This window comes from Camelina sativa, chromosome 16 (genome assembly GCF_000633955.1).
Source record: "Camelina sativa cultivar DH55 chromosome 16, Cs, whole genome shotgun sequence".
Lineage (NCBI taxonomy): Eukaryota > Viridiplantae > Streptophyta > Magnoliopsida > Brassicales > Brassicaceae > Camelina > Camelina sativa.
The window spans coordinates 765,153-779,802 of NC_025700.1; the positions used below are offsets into that span (position 1 = coordinate 765,153).

The 14,650-nt window shown below is 35.5% G+C and overlaps 3 protein-coding genes and 1 pseudogene across 4 annotated transcripts; 2 read left to right on the forward strand and 2 right to left on the reverse strand.

The window, feature by feature from the left end:
* Positions 698-1,609, reverse strand: LOC104749105 (annotated as a pseudogene).
* On the forward strand, positions 2,505-5,876 carry LOC104749106 (proline--tRNA ligase, cytoplasmic). Of its 2 annotated transcripts, XM_010470681.2 has the most exons (12): positions 2,505-2,606; positions 2,998-3,180; positions 3,274-3,363; positions 3,487-3,603; positions 3,682-3,869; positions 4,039-4,105; positions 4,242-4,364; positions 4,457-4,609; positions 4,681-4,965; positions 5,163-5,381; positions 5,482-5,575; positions 5,677-5,741. In XM_010470681.2, exons 2-12 carry the CDS (start codon positions 3,013-3,015, stop codon positions 5,739-5,741), a joined length of 1,569 nt encoding a protein of 522 aa, XP_010468983.1. In that variant the 5' UTR covers positions 2,505-2,606; positions 2,998-3,012. The 2 variants fall into 2 exon arrangements, with proteins under 2 accessions (XP_010468983.1, XP_019094123.1); XM_019238578.1 differs by lacking the exon at positions 2,505-2,606 and having other exon boundaries at positions 3,013-3,180; positions 5,677-5,876.
* LOC104749107 (probable polygalacturonase) lies at positions 7,222-9,852 on the forward strand. Its single transcript, XM_010470682.2, has 6 exons — positions 7,222-7,315; positions 7,778-8,098; positions 8,194-8,314; positions 8,398-8,572; positions 8,668-8,738; positions 8,833-9,852. Exons 1-6 carry the CDS (start codon positions 7,298-7,300, stop codon positions 9,546-9,548), a joined length of 1,422 nt encoding a protein of 473 aa, XP_010468984.1. The 5' UTR covers positions 7,222-7,297; the 3' UTR covers positions 9,549-9,852.
* LOC104749108 (auxin-responsive protein IAA30-like) lies at positions 10,048-11,220 on the reverse strand. The gene is made up of 3 exons (XM_010470685.2): positions 10,784-11,220; positions 10,425-10,521; positions 10,048-10,311 (listed from the first exon to the last, which is right to left on the reverse strand). Exons 1-3 carry the CDS (start codon positions 11,151-11,153, stop codon positions 10,257-10,259), a joined length of 522 nt encoding a protein of 173 aa, XP_010468987.1. The 5' UTR covers positions 11,154-11,220; the 3' UTR covers positions 10,048-10,256.

The following is a 14,650-nucleotide window of genomic DNA, read 5'->3' on the forward strand; positions in this document are numbered from 1 at the left end:
AAATCATAAGTATTTTGGTATTATATAGAAACAATTGATGGTCGTTACATCACTGTGATGACTTGCATTGGATCCTTGCGGAGTTCCCCAAATATTAAAGAGCCCTCCTGGTCTAGGTGTTTGTGGCATTTGTCCAGTTTCAAAATAATTTGTGAAACCGAGATTGGATGATGATGTTTGTTGAATGATCGGTGGAGTTTCTACTGTTGCACCATCTCCTTGACCTCCTTGACCTCCAACTGAAAATCCATATTGAACATTTGTTGGAGTCGTTCCGCTTGAACCTCCTTGTTGAAAATTTTGTGTTTGTCGCCATTGTGGAGCATTTGGTGGTGTCCCCACTATTGAACATTTGGTGATGTGCCCTACTGTGCATTTGGTGGTGTTCCCCACTGTGGAGCATTTGGTGGTGTTCCCCACTGTGCAACATTTGGTGGTGTGCCTCACTATGGATAAATGGGACCCCAAAAACCGGGTGAATTTTGCCCTCCGAAATTATTACCACAGAAGATGGACTTCCAGATGATATACCTCCTGAATGTGGACTCCCAAATGAATGGTCTGAACCTAACTGTTTTGGCACATCTTGGTTGTTCCGTGAAACCCCAGTCATAGCTTCTAATAGTTGTATCTTATCATCGTCGGTTCTTGCAGCTATATCAATGAAATACTTACGCCAAAATACTAGCTCCTTAAGTGCATTAATGCATGCCCAATAAAATCTAGTGTGTTTGGGAAGATCTAGCGCGATAAATATCGCTTCCGCCTTTTTAAATTCATCGTAATCATCTTGGTCAAATGCACCAGAACGAAGTTGTTGAAAACTTTGTCGTTGGAATTCTCTAAAGCCAGTGATGTTGACTTGTATTGTTGTTTCAAAGGATTGTCGTCTTCGACTTCCTCGTGAACCACTTCCAATAGAAACACGTGAGCTTCCTCCAGATCTGTGTGCACTACGTCCACGTCTATCGGTTGACTGCAAATTTACCCCACCTCGTTGTTGGCTTCAAGCAACAGAATTTTGGACTATTTCATCATCATCAATGGTAACACGATACACTTCTTCTTCTTCTTGCGTTTCAGAAATCTGTGTTTGTGGCACGTCACCGCTATCACTGTCTGAGTCATCATGGCCTTCTTCATCAATTGCATGCTCATGGATCAATTGTTCTCTTCTTTGAGGAGCAGAGTGTTGAGATTGAGACTGAACATCATGTAATGCGAGACATCGTTGTATCACAACCCAAAATTCAGGCGGCTTTTGGTTAAAGCTTTTTGTTAATTTGCATCTCTATAATTTTAAAATCAATTAGATTTTTTGATACATAAATTTTTAAACATAGGTTTATGAATAAAAAGATTTAGTGTACTTACATACTCCTGTTCCGTCCACCATGCTTCAGATGCAAATATCATGGATGTATCAGGATCAACCGTTATGCCAATTTTATGCGTAAGAAATTTCCACCTCTTGTAATTTTTTTTGAATTCATCAAGCTTGTTTTTGAAAAAAACCATAGGTTATATTCATGTTGAACGCTTGATTAAACTTTTCAACAATATACTCTCTACCGATAGCAATAAGATTTTTTAGAGTATAATTATTCATGGCAATTGCTTCATCGAACAATTGAATCAATGTTTTTTCCTGAATGTACGACCATTTGTACTTGTCTTTGTTCTACAAAATTTGTGAATACAATATTATTTAATTTTTCTGAATGTACAACTATTCTGTCAAAAATATTGTAATTTTAATTTAAAAATAAATTTAAATGTACCCGTATTGTTGTTTCCGTGGGAAGAATTGAATTGTCGGTGGGTGTTCGGTCGATGATTAGACGACATATCTACATTCAATAAAGTCCAACAATTAATTACTTGGTTTTGTTATAAATACATGATAAAACCCAATAATAAAAGTTGTTCGAAAACTATCATTATAAAAACAGCTATACAAATATTCGTTATATGTTTAACATGGTTCACTTGTTAAAATTAACAGAAAATATTAGAGTAACCACTTTCAAAATCATTTATTTAAAGTTGTAAATTTGTTTGGTTAAACAAAAAATGAAAGGACAACAAATACATACTGTTAATCTGGTCACTAAATCAAAGCCGCTTACCTTGACCGTATTTTTGACATTTTTATTTATTTATTTGACATGTAATGATCGTTTGCACCTTGTTAGATTTTATTTTTGTAGTCAGACTATATAAGTAAGTTTATGAAATTTCTCATTAATTAAAATTTAACGATTCATTTCAAATTTGGGCCTTAGTGGGCCAATATAAGGTAGGCCTACAATAAGACATGCGAGATTAGCAGGCGATTAATAAAATATTTATTTATTCCATGACCTACCCATTATTATTTTATTCAAGTTGCAAATGGATCGATTAGTTTACAAATCCATCTTTTCTCCATAACTATAGTACTGTATAATTAATTATGCCATCGAGCGTTGACTTACTGACCAAAATATGGGCTTGGCCCATGTAAATTTGGTATAGTTAAACGCTCTTTGCTCTCTCTACTTCCTTTATCTTTGCTGCTTCATTTTCATCTCCGCCGTCGTCTTCTCAGCTCCCCGGCGAAATTGGTTAGGTTCCTCCTCTGTTTAGCTCAATTGTTCTCTTATTGTTCTGTGAATCGATTGTGATTTTGGTAATCTCTCTAGGAATTTCAGTGAATCTGTACTCTTGATTGGTCTCGACACTCGTTTAGTTTCCCCTTGGACGTCTTTTAGTTTAATCCATTTGTTGTGTTTCTTATGTTCCGTAGCTTTTTAGTTTTCTCCGGCTTTTGTTTTTGTGTCAGATTGCTTGCTTACTCTGTCTGTCAGTGGAGAGTAACTCGATTTTCGTTTGACTAAAATCTCAATCGATTCACGGATCTTGAAGTAGCTTGCGATTTGCTAATTCATTTCATTAACTTGGTGGTGATTCATAACTTTGATTGTAAATGTATTTCTTTTTTGCTAATGCATTCAGAAGAAGAAGGTTGAAATGGATGGTCCAAGTGAAAAGAAAGAAAAGGTTGTAAAAGAAAAGGTTGTCAAAGAAAAGGGTGCAACGTCTGGTCCCGGTGGAAAGAAGAAGAAGGATGTCAAGAAGGAAACGGGTCTCGGACTCAGCGTTAAGAAAGATGAGAACTTTGGGGAATGGTATTCTGAGGTTTGTTTTTATGCTCAAGATGATTGTTTTGACCTTTTTTTTTTGTCCCAAAGAGGTTACATGACATCTGCTTTTCTTTATGTTTTTTTCCAGGTTTGTAAACACGAAATGATTGAATACTATGATATCTCTGGATGTTATATTCTTAGGCCATGGTCAATGGCGATTTGGGAGATTATGCATGTGAGTATCGTCACTTCTTTATTGTGTGTATCAATTACAATGATAGGAAGTGTTATCGAGAGTTGGAAATATAGAAAAGTTTGATCATTTTGATTTCATTCATTTCCATGCTCCCATTTCTAGGCTTTCTTTGATGCGGAACTCAAGAAAATGAAGGTCAAGAATTGCTATTTCCCTCTGTTTGTATCTCCTGGTGCCTTAGAGAGGGAGACGGACCATATTGAGGGATTCGCCCCAGAGGTGTGTATATCTTATATCTTAGAAGATTCTCTTTGTGACAAAAAGGCCTTCTTTTGACAGATTTGAATGTTTGTTTAGGTTGCTTGGGTTACAAAGTCGGGTAAATCTGACTTGGAAGTCCCACTTGCCATTCGTCCAACTAGTGAGACAGTGATGTACCCTTATTTCAGCAAGTGGATAAGGGGCCACCGTGACTTGCCTTTGAAACTTAACCAATGGTGCAATGTTGTTAGATGGGAGTTCAGCAACCCAACCCCATTTATCCGGTATGTCATTATCATATACTCCTTTCTACATTTTCTGTTCATCATGTTAGTACTTTTCTTCTTAAGCTAGTCATTGTTTCTGCTGTAAATATTCGGCTTGGTTAGGGTTTAAATCTTCCACACAGAAGTTTGGTCGCCATAGCTTATTGCCTAACCTATTTAATTGCAGGAGCCGTGAGTTCCTTTGGCAGGAAGGACACACTGCATTCGCCACAAAAGAAGAAGCAGATGAAGAGGTAGGTGAACTTAAACACTTAAACTTTTGCATGTGATCCAGTCTCTCCCTTTTTTCCCTTCAAAAAAGGTTTATATTAAGCAGTTCAACAACATTTAGGAGAAGTCGTTTCATCGTACTGATTCTATTGTTCTTAGGTCCTTCAAGTTTTGGAGCTTTACCGTCGCATATATGAAGAGTATCTCGCAGTCCCAATTGTGAAAGGTATGAAGAGTGAAAATGAGAAGTTTGCTGGGGGACTGTACACTACAAGTATTGAGGTATGTAATCTTTGTGTTTTGTTTCAGAGACACTATCTTTTTTTTTCTTGCGGATTTACTCGTTATGAATCATTAAAACTTTGATTTTATAGGCTTTCATTCCCAACACTGGCCGTGGTGTACAAGGTGCAACCTCTCATTGTTTGGGTCAAAACTTTGCAAAGATGTTTGAGATCAACTATGAGAATGAGAAAGGAGAGACAGCAATGGTGTGGCAGAATTCATGGGCCTACACTACTAGGACGGTAAATACTTTAAATAATCTTTCCTCATCCGTTCTATAGCTGTTAACTTTTTAATTTTAAACCTTGTATAGATTGGAGTGATGATTATGACTCATGGAGATGACAAAGGCCTGATACTCCCTCCTAAAATTGCACCTGTGCAAGTTGTTGTGATCCCTGTGCCCTACAAAGATGCTAATACCCAAGGAATTTTCGATGCATGTAGTGCTACTGTATCTGCCCTGTCTGAAGCCGGGATTCGTGCTGAAGAAGATTTAAGGGACAACTACTCTCCTGGATGGAAGTATTCAAACTGGGAAATGAAGGGTGTTCCTTTGAGAATTGAGATTGGACCCAGAGATCTGGAAAATGATCAGGTCAGTCCGTTGAACATCTCCTCAATTTCTTCGAAAGTATATAGTAGTGAAGTACTTGGATTGCATGCCCATAGGCCATAGGTCAGAACTTGTAATGATGTTTGGTTTTCTAAGAAGACACTGATGTTTGGTTTGAATATGTAAACTTGTAATGTAGCTAAACGGAATTGTTGTATCTCTCGTTTGCATCCCCATAGGTCAGAACTGTGAGACGTGACAACGGAGTGAAGGAAGATATCCCAAGAGGTGGCTTAGTCGAACATGTTAAGGAACTGCTTGTGAAGATCCAGGAAAACATGTTTGAAGTTGCAAAACAAAAGAGGGAAGCATGTGTTGAAGTGATTAAGACTTGGGATGAGTTTAGCAATGCTCTTAAGGAAAAGAAACTCATCTTAGCTCCCTGGTGTGATGAAAAGGTACATTACGACAAAAAAAAAACTCTAATTCCATCTTCTGGAATCAAACTGTGAGGGAATGTAGTTATCACTCCTTTACAAATGAATTTCGTCGTTGCAGGAAGTGGAGATAGACGTTAAGGGACGTACTAAAGGTGAAACTGGAGCAGCTAAAACCCTGTGTTCTCCATTTGATCAGCCAGAACTCCCTGAAGGTTAGTGACTATTTCTTTTTGAGAAGTTTTTGTACAGAAAATTTAGTCCATCCCATTGGTACAAAAAAGCTTCAATGTATGTTTGTTTTCGATGGATGCAGGTACTCTCTGCTTTGCTTCAGGAAAGCCTGCCAAGAAATGGACTTACTGGGGCAGGAGTTACTAGTTACGAAAATGTTCATTTACTTTTTGTTGTAAAACACTCCCTCAACTCAAGTGCATTGTGCGTTGATTTGAAATTCTGAAGAAAAACTATTTGAGATTGCATTTAAGGATTTTATAATGATCTCGATAAAAATTAGTTATCCATCCGCTCTGTTTCTTCTTTTCTTTTTTTTTATCTTATTGGGTTCCTCCAAAGATTCTTCCTTTTCTTTAATACTCATGAGTCATGACCATATACATAATTTTTTCAGATGAGTATTTTAGAATCAAAACCAAACCACAAGCAAGATCATCTCTTAACTAATAGTAATTTTTGATAGAAGAAAGGAAAAAAACAATGCGTAAGCGGTGTAATACACCTGATAATCCGGTCAATGATGGTATGTTGGGTGAATTGGTTCTTAATAAAAAGGGGGTAATTAAGTACACAGTAGTAACTCCAAGTGACTCCAGTGGTTCCCCACTCCGGACCTCAGAAAGTCTCCGGTTCAACCTTCCTTTGGAATGGTTTTGTTTTTTTTCAACCTCATTATTTACACAATTGTATTTTGATCTAAACTCCTAATATAAAGCGGAAGAAGAAGAAGATGTGTAAGTAAAATTAGCAGAGTCAACTCTCACTAACGAGACACACGCCACGTGACACGTGATCCGTTATCTTCTTCTTTAAATTTTTGATATGTGAAACGACACCTTTCGTACATTATAACTGATGATGAACAAGGTGTAATAAAGATTAGTAAAATACTAATGTTAAGAAAAAAAAACTTTTCTTTTCTACAGAATCAATCAATCTTCGAATAATAGAAAATTTCATGTAAATTTTTCTCATCTTATTTTTTTTATATATAATACAATTTTCTATTAGTTCGGATCACATGAAATACGATGTTTCCTTCACCCAAAATTTAGGAAAAAAAAAAAATTGATTAGATCATAATACAGAGTGTTGAGACTAGTAGTAGTTTTCTCTCTCTCTGACCCTATTTGTCTCATTGTAACAGAACATCGAATAAGGTATTTCCAGAACTCCTAGATATCATCGAAGGTTCTTCTTCTTTAATTATGCTTTTTTTTTAAAAAAAAAGAAGTCTCTAATAAGATTTGCTCTTTAGTCTTTTCTTGGTATATCTTAATCTCGCCATTAATTATCGTACGGGAAGGAAGATAATGGGAAAGGGTACGGAGGAGAAGGTAGGAGGAGGAGATGGACCTACTGCTTGAATTTTGGCGGGGGCGGGGGCACAAACGGTCTCTTTCAATGATTCTCTTGTCCAGTGTGGGTTCCCCAGTTTCCTCTCACCACTGTCCCATCTAATCACTCTTTCCAACTTGCCTACTCTCAAACCATGAGATAGAGATAGAGAGAGAACATTTCTTTCCAAAAGTTTTGATTTTTTTTCACCATCTCTGTGTGACTTAGAGTGAAGGAAGAAGCCTAATAAAATAAGATCTCTCAGNAACAATTAACATATTTTTTTTTTTTTTTTTTTTTTTTTTTTTTTTTTTAATTTAGGTTTCCAGGAGAAGGAGAGAGATCACAGATCTTCTATTCATATGAAGAGATCTTTCCTTGTAAGTCTTTTTCTTTACAATTTCCCTCTTTCCTTCTTTTGACATAACTTTTGTCATCCCCAATCCTCTCTGTCTCTCTAAATCTCTTCATCTTTGTCTTCAAGATCTCAAATCTGGTCAGAAAGGTTGAGAAATTATTATCCTATTATTCACTCTTCAAAAAATTTCATCTTTCTTCCTGATTTGACGTTTCGCTTAGGTTATAGAGGTGAAAAATGTGGTTCTCACACCTAACTTTGCTTCCTCCAGTGTCTCTAGTGTGTGTCTGTTATCAGAGTTTCCATGTAGCTTGAGACTTGATAGAACATCATAGGATCACAATGTTAAATGTTCTCACTGTTTTGCTCATTGCTAAGTTTTAGAGATGAAATGTTTGGCTCTCACCCCCGAACTGTGCTTCTTATGTTTGCTATATCTATCAGAGTTTCCATTTAAAAGATTGAGATATGTTTGGTTTTGCAGTTCTTGTATGTGCTCCTAGTACATGCCTTGTATGGTGCTTGGTGTAATAGTGTTGGAGGAAGCCTGCATTGTGAATATTCCAATTTAGCGAATCTTCACCGGCCTCACAGCGTATCCATTACAGAGTTTGGAGCGGTTGGAGATGGCGTGACGCTAAACACCAAAGCCTTTCAGAATGCTTTGTTCTACCTCAATTCTTTCTCTGATAAAGGCGGTGCCAAGCTTTTTGTTCCCGCTGGTCAGTGGCTTACCGGGAGTTTCGACCTTATCAGTCACCTCACCTTGTGGCTAGATAAAGGTGCAACGATTCTAGGATCAACGGCAAGTCTCTACCACCTTTTACAATAGTTGCAAGCATATACCACTTTGTTATATGAACTGTGATCATCACTAATACAACTTTATTAAATTCTCAGAGCTCAGAGGATTGGCCCGTTGTTGATCCATTACCATCGTATGGACGTGGAAGAGAATTACCTGGTAAAAGGCATAGGAGTCTTATATATGGTCAGAATCTCACAGATGTAGTCATAACAGGTACTACTACTAGTATAGCATCTATATGAACTGAACCGATGATGTTAGCCTTCGATGTTGTCTGATGGTACCAAAAATTATAGGCGAGAACGGGACAATAGATGGGCAAGGAAGTGTATGGTGGGATTGGTTTAGAAATGGAGAGCTAAACTATACAAGACCTCATCTTGTTGAGCTCATGAACTCTACTGGTCTGATCATCTCCAACCTCACATTCCTGAATTCACCGTTTTGGAACATTCATCCTGTTTATTGCAGGTCAGCTCACTCTTATCATGATTCGATTTGTAAATTCCGCCAAATATTTCTTTTTTTTTCTAATGTTCTGATATGAAGTTTTTTTGTCTGAACAGAGATGTTGTTGTAAAGAATCTTACAATTTTGGCTCCGCTTGAATCTCCAAACACAGACGGAGTTGATCCAGGTGAGTTATCTTGTCAAATGTAGCAAAAGTACTGTTTTCAAGTCTGAAATTATTCTTCTCATTACCTTTGGGATTTTTTGTTTTGAATTTGCAGACTCATCAACTAATGTTTGCATAGAGGATTGTTACATAGTTACCGGAGATGATTTAGTGTCGATAAAAAGCGGATGGGATGAGTATGGAATATCATACGCAAGACCGAGCTCCAAGATCAAGATCAATAGGTTAACAGGTCAAACTACTTCAAGCTCAGGAGTCTCAATAGGAAGTGAAATGTCAGGAGGTGTATCTGAAGTATATATCAAAGACTTACATTTATTCAATTCGAGTACTGGGATCAGGATCAAGAGTTCTCCGGGAAGAGGAGGGTATGTCAGAAACGTTCACGTCTTCAACGTGAAGCTCGATAATGTAAAGAAAGCGATAAGGTTCACGGGCAAGTACGGTGAACATCCTGATGAAAATTTTGATCCCAAAGCGCTCCCAGTTATCGAGAAAATAACGTTTGAGAATGTTCATGGCGGTGGAATCGGTGTTGCGGGTCTTCTTGAAGGTATAGATGGAGATGAGTTCAAGAATATATGTTTCCTTAATGTCACTCTTACATTGAAGAAGAAATCGAAGAAGTCTCCATGGGAATGCTCAAATGTTAGAGGTTATTCACAGTGGGTTTCGCCGGAGTTTACTTGTGATTCTTTGAAAGAGAGTATATTCCCGGAACATCAGTCTGATTGTTTCGGGTTATCGGAAAATAATCATCTGGAGATATCAAGTGGTTTAAGTAGATCACCATGGTTGCTTTCTTGGTAAGTTACTGTCAAGTTTTGCTTGATTCTAAAGAAACCTCTTTCGATATCTCCTTCCAATTTTTTCCTTCAGAGGTTTCGTTTTCTTACAGTGATGCTTTCTTGTTTTTGTTGTTTTGTTGTAATTTGTAAATTTGTGTGCAGTGAGAAAAAATAATCAGAGTGGCTTAAGAGTTTTTGTTGTCTTTCTCTTTCTTTTTTTTTGTTTGTTTTTTTTTTGTATGGGCTTTTTAATGCTTTGGTGAGCGGAAACCAAGTGTAATATCTCCGACAGAGTCTTCTGGAATTTTTTGACAATTATTTTTCTATCTCAATTTCATTAACTATAACAAAACTTTAACTGTATATCATTGTTGTTTAATCAGTAAAAGTAATAGAAATTGATATGGAGATGGAAATTGTCTTGATTTGGTTAAACTAATTTTACTTTGTTACTTAATATTCTGTGACTAAAACTAGTACTAATGAACCAAAAACATATACATTCTGAATGATTAGTGAACTTAATTAAAAGGTCTGCATTAGCTAAAACTTGTTTGAAAAAATTGCCTCCTTACAAGTTACAACCGATTTTTATATAATGTAATTCATAGACTAGAAACGAAAATTTGAATAAAATCTTGAACAAGTGATTTACATCAGACAAAACTAACTTTTTCCCCACCACTGTATTGGTCAATCCTAGATTCAACACCTTTGCTTTTTTAAAACATCAGTAGTGGTAAGCTCTTGAGATCTTCAGTCTTCTCACGCTAGACAAGAACATCCTACAAAAATCAATTAAGTCCCCTTAATTAGATTTCTACATAATCATTATGTCCTTTGTATTAAAATTTAAATTTTTAATAAGAGATTAGTAGATAAATAAAACAGTACTTACTCCCATGGAACATCTCCAACCATCATCCAGTCACCTTCTCTGTCTGCGTACGTTAGTACATGACTCTTCTCACTACACATCTCTTCTTCTTCAGCCCCTGTTTTAACAAATTATTGCCATTAGATTTCTCTCTTATTTACCATCTTTATGATAAATAATGGTTTTGGTCTACATGCAAAGAAATATAACTAGTTGTTGGAAGGGTATCTATTATATTTAATTATATGATCTTACTCTGATCCGTTACATTCGTAATCGGGTAAATAATCAAATAATTCTCTCTTAACAATACTAAACTATAGTATTAGTCAACATGCAAAAAGATATATGTGAGTTTGTGTGTGGATATAAAGACTTACAAAGGATTGAGGCGTTGAACATGTAGTCGAGAGTTGTGATCAAATCATGGTATCCATTAAGAGATAGAAGATCGATCTTTCTTCCGATAGGAACTCCTTCCATGTTCACCTTCACGTAGAAGCTTCCGACGCTATTACACTCGTTTTGATCTTCTTCTTCCATGATCATCATTTCCTCATCAGCCGCACCCACTCCACCATATTCATGGTTTTCTCCACCGTTGTAATACTGTCCCGACGATGATCCGAAGCTGAGTCCGAGCCGCAGGTCCGTGCTTAGGTTCCGAGTATTACTCGAAGACACACCAAACGGGTTGCTTTTGCAGCTGCTCTCTATCGATGAAGACGGTGAGCTTCTCCCTCTTCCCATTTTTCTTTTCTCTCTCTCTCTCTCTCTCTATGATTTTATCTAAAACAAGTGATTAATGATTTGAACGTGTGTGTTATATATATATATATAGACGAGGAATTTTTTTTTGTTTTTGTTCGAAATAAAATATTGCTTAGAAGGAAGAAGTAATATTGTAATGGTCTTTCTGATATAAAGTGGAGTATAGGTTTTTATAGTATTAAATAAAAACTGGAGATGGTGGGATGATGAGACAGTGTTGTTAAAGATGTTGTCCATGTAGCAGACAAATTACACGTGTCAGTCGGACACTTGGTCAAAATGTTGGTTTTGACTTTGTGCTCGGATTTTTTTGCTGGGTGTGTTCTAATTTAATTTTTGATTGTTTCAATGTGTAGTAAATACTCGACTCCTAGTACTCTTTTGTTTTTTCTTACTAAAAAAAAGACGGTCTGATTTCTTATAAATACTACTAGTACTAGGATTAGTGTTGGATTTTACTAATTTAGTTATCTGATTAAATGAATTATCTGTTTTAAAAAATATGTAAATGAGTAAGATCGTGTGCTTTATTTGGCTCCATATAGCAATATATAATGAAAAATAAAAATCAAATGCTAGCCTTAGATTTTTAAAAAATTATATTGGATATATAGTATGCTGTAAACCGGATAAGAACATAATTTCTCAAATAAATACAGTATAGACCAAAGTACAAATTAAATTGTTAGAAAAACATTCATTAATCCGGCCTAAATTAATTCAAGTTCAATGCATGAGATTATCGTGACGCGCATTGATGCATTCGTGGGTTCGACAAACACCACTTCCATAATTAAGGGTTTTCATTCTTTTATAACCGAGAGACACTTTAAAACAAATGTTTTTCTCAAAGCACTAAAATACTACTCTAATTAAATGTCTGTTAGATTAATTATCAACTGCTTAACACGTCTCGTTTACGTCATCAACTCTCTAATAAGTAATGTTCTTTAATTATGACCCCAAAAAAAACAAAAAGTCTACGTGGATTCCATCGTATCCAAGCATGACAAGAGTTTGGGCTTCGCATGATTCTAATCCACGTCGCTATAGCATCAGTTTATCTTATAATCATAAAGCTATAGCATTAGCATCTATGGTCAAGTCCAACCACTACTATATTTTTTTCCAAATATTAAACCATCTTACGAACCTTTTGTGTAACAATCGACCAAAGTGAATAAAACTGTTGCTAATCTCCTACAAATCGTGATCAGAAATCTATTTTTAATTGAGGCAGATATTTTGCTTCCGTAGACTTCATCGTGTGATATGATGATTACAAATTTCATATAAAAAATTGCCAGAGACCAAAACACATCATATTGGTGTGTTATCCGTCGCTGGTATACAAAATAGTGACTTTAATAACTGTGTCTCTTTGGTTGGGATCAAGATTCTATTTGTGTATATTCATTGCATTTGGATATAAACATAAAACATATGTATATGGTATAGTCATTTTCGATTGATATATTAAACTTCGGTCACCAGAAAAAGTGCATGTTCCTTGGTTTTGTACGTTACATGTAATAAAGTAGAAGCAAAGAAACAAATAAAGAGATCGAGAAAAAAAGAAGAAGAAAGAAAAGTGAGAGAAGAGGGAGGCAAGGGAAGCATGAGTAATGAATGCGTAACCTTAAAGAGAGGAGCTAATGAGAGATGCTTCGCCTATGGACTAAGGACTGAGGATACGTCACAATTCTCACACTTGAAAACATATATTTTTGCAAGCACGAGACAGTAAACAGTAAACACCATCGACAACATTTCACATTCCCCACGTCACGTGCCTTTTTCCACGTGTTTGCTCACTTTGTCGCCTCCACTTCTACTCTTTTACAATCACTCCTTATTAGCTTCTTCATGACCAATCAATATGATTAGAACTCCTAGTTTTCTCTTTTATAATTGGAAGATTTTTTCCGAAGTTATTTTTTTACAACTAAACCTAATTCTGATTAGGTCTAAGTTAAGTCAATATATACATGCAACTAGTTTCTTATTTTTTAATTATGGTACTAAAATTTAAATTTAACAAATTACAAAACCTATATATGAATCTTAATCATCAACCGGCCTTAAGTCATATAGTGGTGTGATACGATCTTGACTCTTTTGTAAAGTGTTATTATCAATTAGCTAAATAGAAACACATACTGTACAAATCTTTTGAACCCGAAAGGCCGAAACATTAAAAGATTGACGTTAATTATCAGAATAATCGACATTTATTGCGTAGATACCGTTTGGTTTGAAGAAGCAAATATAGATTTTAGAAAGAAGGGAAAAAGAAATGGGTAGCTTGAACCAAAAAATAAAAACGGTTAACATGATTTTTAGAGAGAGGAAAAAAACAAGTGAAAAAAGATAAAGAAGAGATATGTTCCCCACCACCCCTACCAATATCATCACCATTCCTCACTTTTATTTCTTTCTTTCTTTCTTCTTCAAACCTTTCTCTACACCATTTTTTTGTCCCCTTCATTATATATACTTAATGTTATCGTCTACTCTTCTTTCGTTTTTGTTTCTAGATTACCAATATGTTTCATGTATTTGGTCAGTATTTTCTATGGATAGGTATAAACTTTATGAAAGCGAAAAGCAAAAAAAAAAAAGCAAGATATAAAGGGAAGTCGATTTATTGTAAGATTGAAGTAGATAAAAAAAGGAGTCAATTATAAGCAAATTAAATCATAGCAGTTTAAAATATAAAGAAAATGGAGAATGAGGTCTCGGAGAAAAATATTTCAAAAGGAAAACAGTAGTGACTCTCAGATTTCAAGGCACTCATAGTTTTTTAGTTTCAAGATTTAATGATAATGTCTGGTCCTTTTATAAATCATTAAGTTGTAAGATAGTTTTTCCTCTTTTTTGAGAGAAAAAAAAGATCTAATAATTTACTTTATGTTCATCATAAATTATGATAACTCGACTTTACTGCAATGTGTTTGCTTGTCAGTAAAAACATGGGCTGGCTTCAAATCAGGATGATTGCATGCCTCGTGACTCTTTTGTAGCCTCCCTTGTTAGCCAACTCATTCCATTTTCTCGTTTTCTGTTTCTTTATCTTTATAGTATTATTTTTTTTATTACAAAGTTGACCATACCAATATGCAAGACCAAATATTATACTAAGAGAAAGAGATCGATTTTGACCACTCCTCTAGTATATTTTAGGTTTAACATATAAATTATTTGCGGTTAAACAATAAGGAAAGTGTCTATATCATAAATATGTACAACACATTATACAGTACAGTGATACGCCTTCTGATCTTCTGTTTGACGAGTGATGAATGACTTCAAAACTACTCCCGTTATTTCTTTTTACGAGATATGTTTGCTCTATGTTTTTTATAGAAAATCTCTTTTCTGTTATTATGATAAAGAAATGATTGTGGAATTACGTCTACCAAATAGCGTAGTAATTAGAAATAAGAAATCAAGTAGTAAGTAGTACAGTATATACC

Bases quoted from the DNA above. Each gene is read 5' to 3' on its own strand.
- LOC104749106 (XM_010470681.2), top strand. From the start codon at position 3,013: ATGGATGGTCCAAGTGAAAAGAAAGAAAAGGTTGTAAAAGAAAAGGTT. The intron at 4,106-4,241 runs GTAGGTGAACTT...TATTGTTCTTAG, and splicing joins AAGAAGAAGCAGATGAAGAG to GTCCTTCAAGTTTTGGAGCT. The intron at 5,382-5,481 runs GTACATTACGAC...TCGTCGTTGCAG, and splicing joins CTCCCTGGTGTGATGAAAAG to GAAGTGGAGATAGACGTTAA.
- LOC104749107 (XM_010470682.2), top strand. The intron at 8,573-8,667 runs GTCAGCTCACTC...TTGTCTGAACAG, and splicing joins ATTCATCCTGTTTATTGCAG to AGATGTTGTTGTAAAGAATC. The intron at 8,739-8,832 runs GTGAGTTATCTT...TTGAATTTGCAG, and splicing joins CACAGACGGAGTTGATCCAG to ACTCATCAACTAATGTTTGC.
- LOC104749108 (XM_010470685.2), bottom strand. From the start codon at position 11,153: ATGGGAAGAGGGAGAAGCTCACCGTCTTCATCGATAGAGAGCAGCTGC. The intron at 10,522-10,783 runs GTAAGTCTTTAT...TTGTTAAAACAG, and splicing joins GTTCAACGCCTCAATCCTTT to GGGCTGAAGAAGAAGAGATG. The intron at 10,312-10,424 runs GTAAGTACTGTT...TGATTTTTGTAG, and splicing joins GTTGGAGATGTTCCATGGGA to GATGTTCTTGTCTAGCGTGA.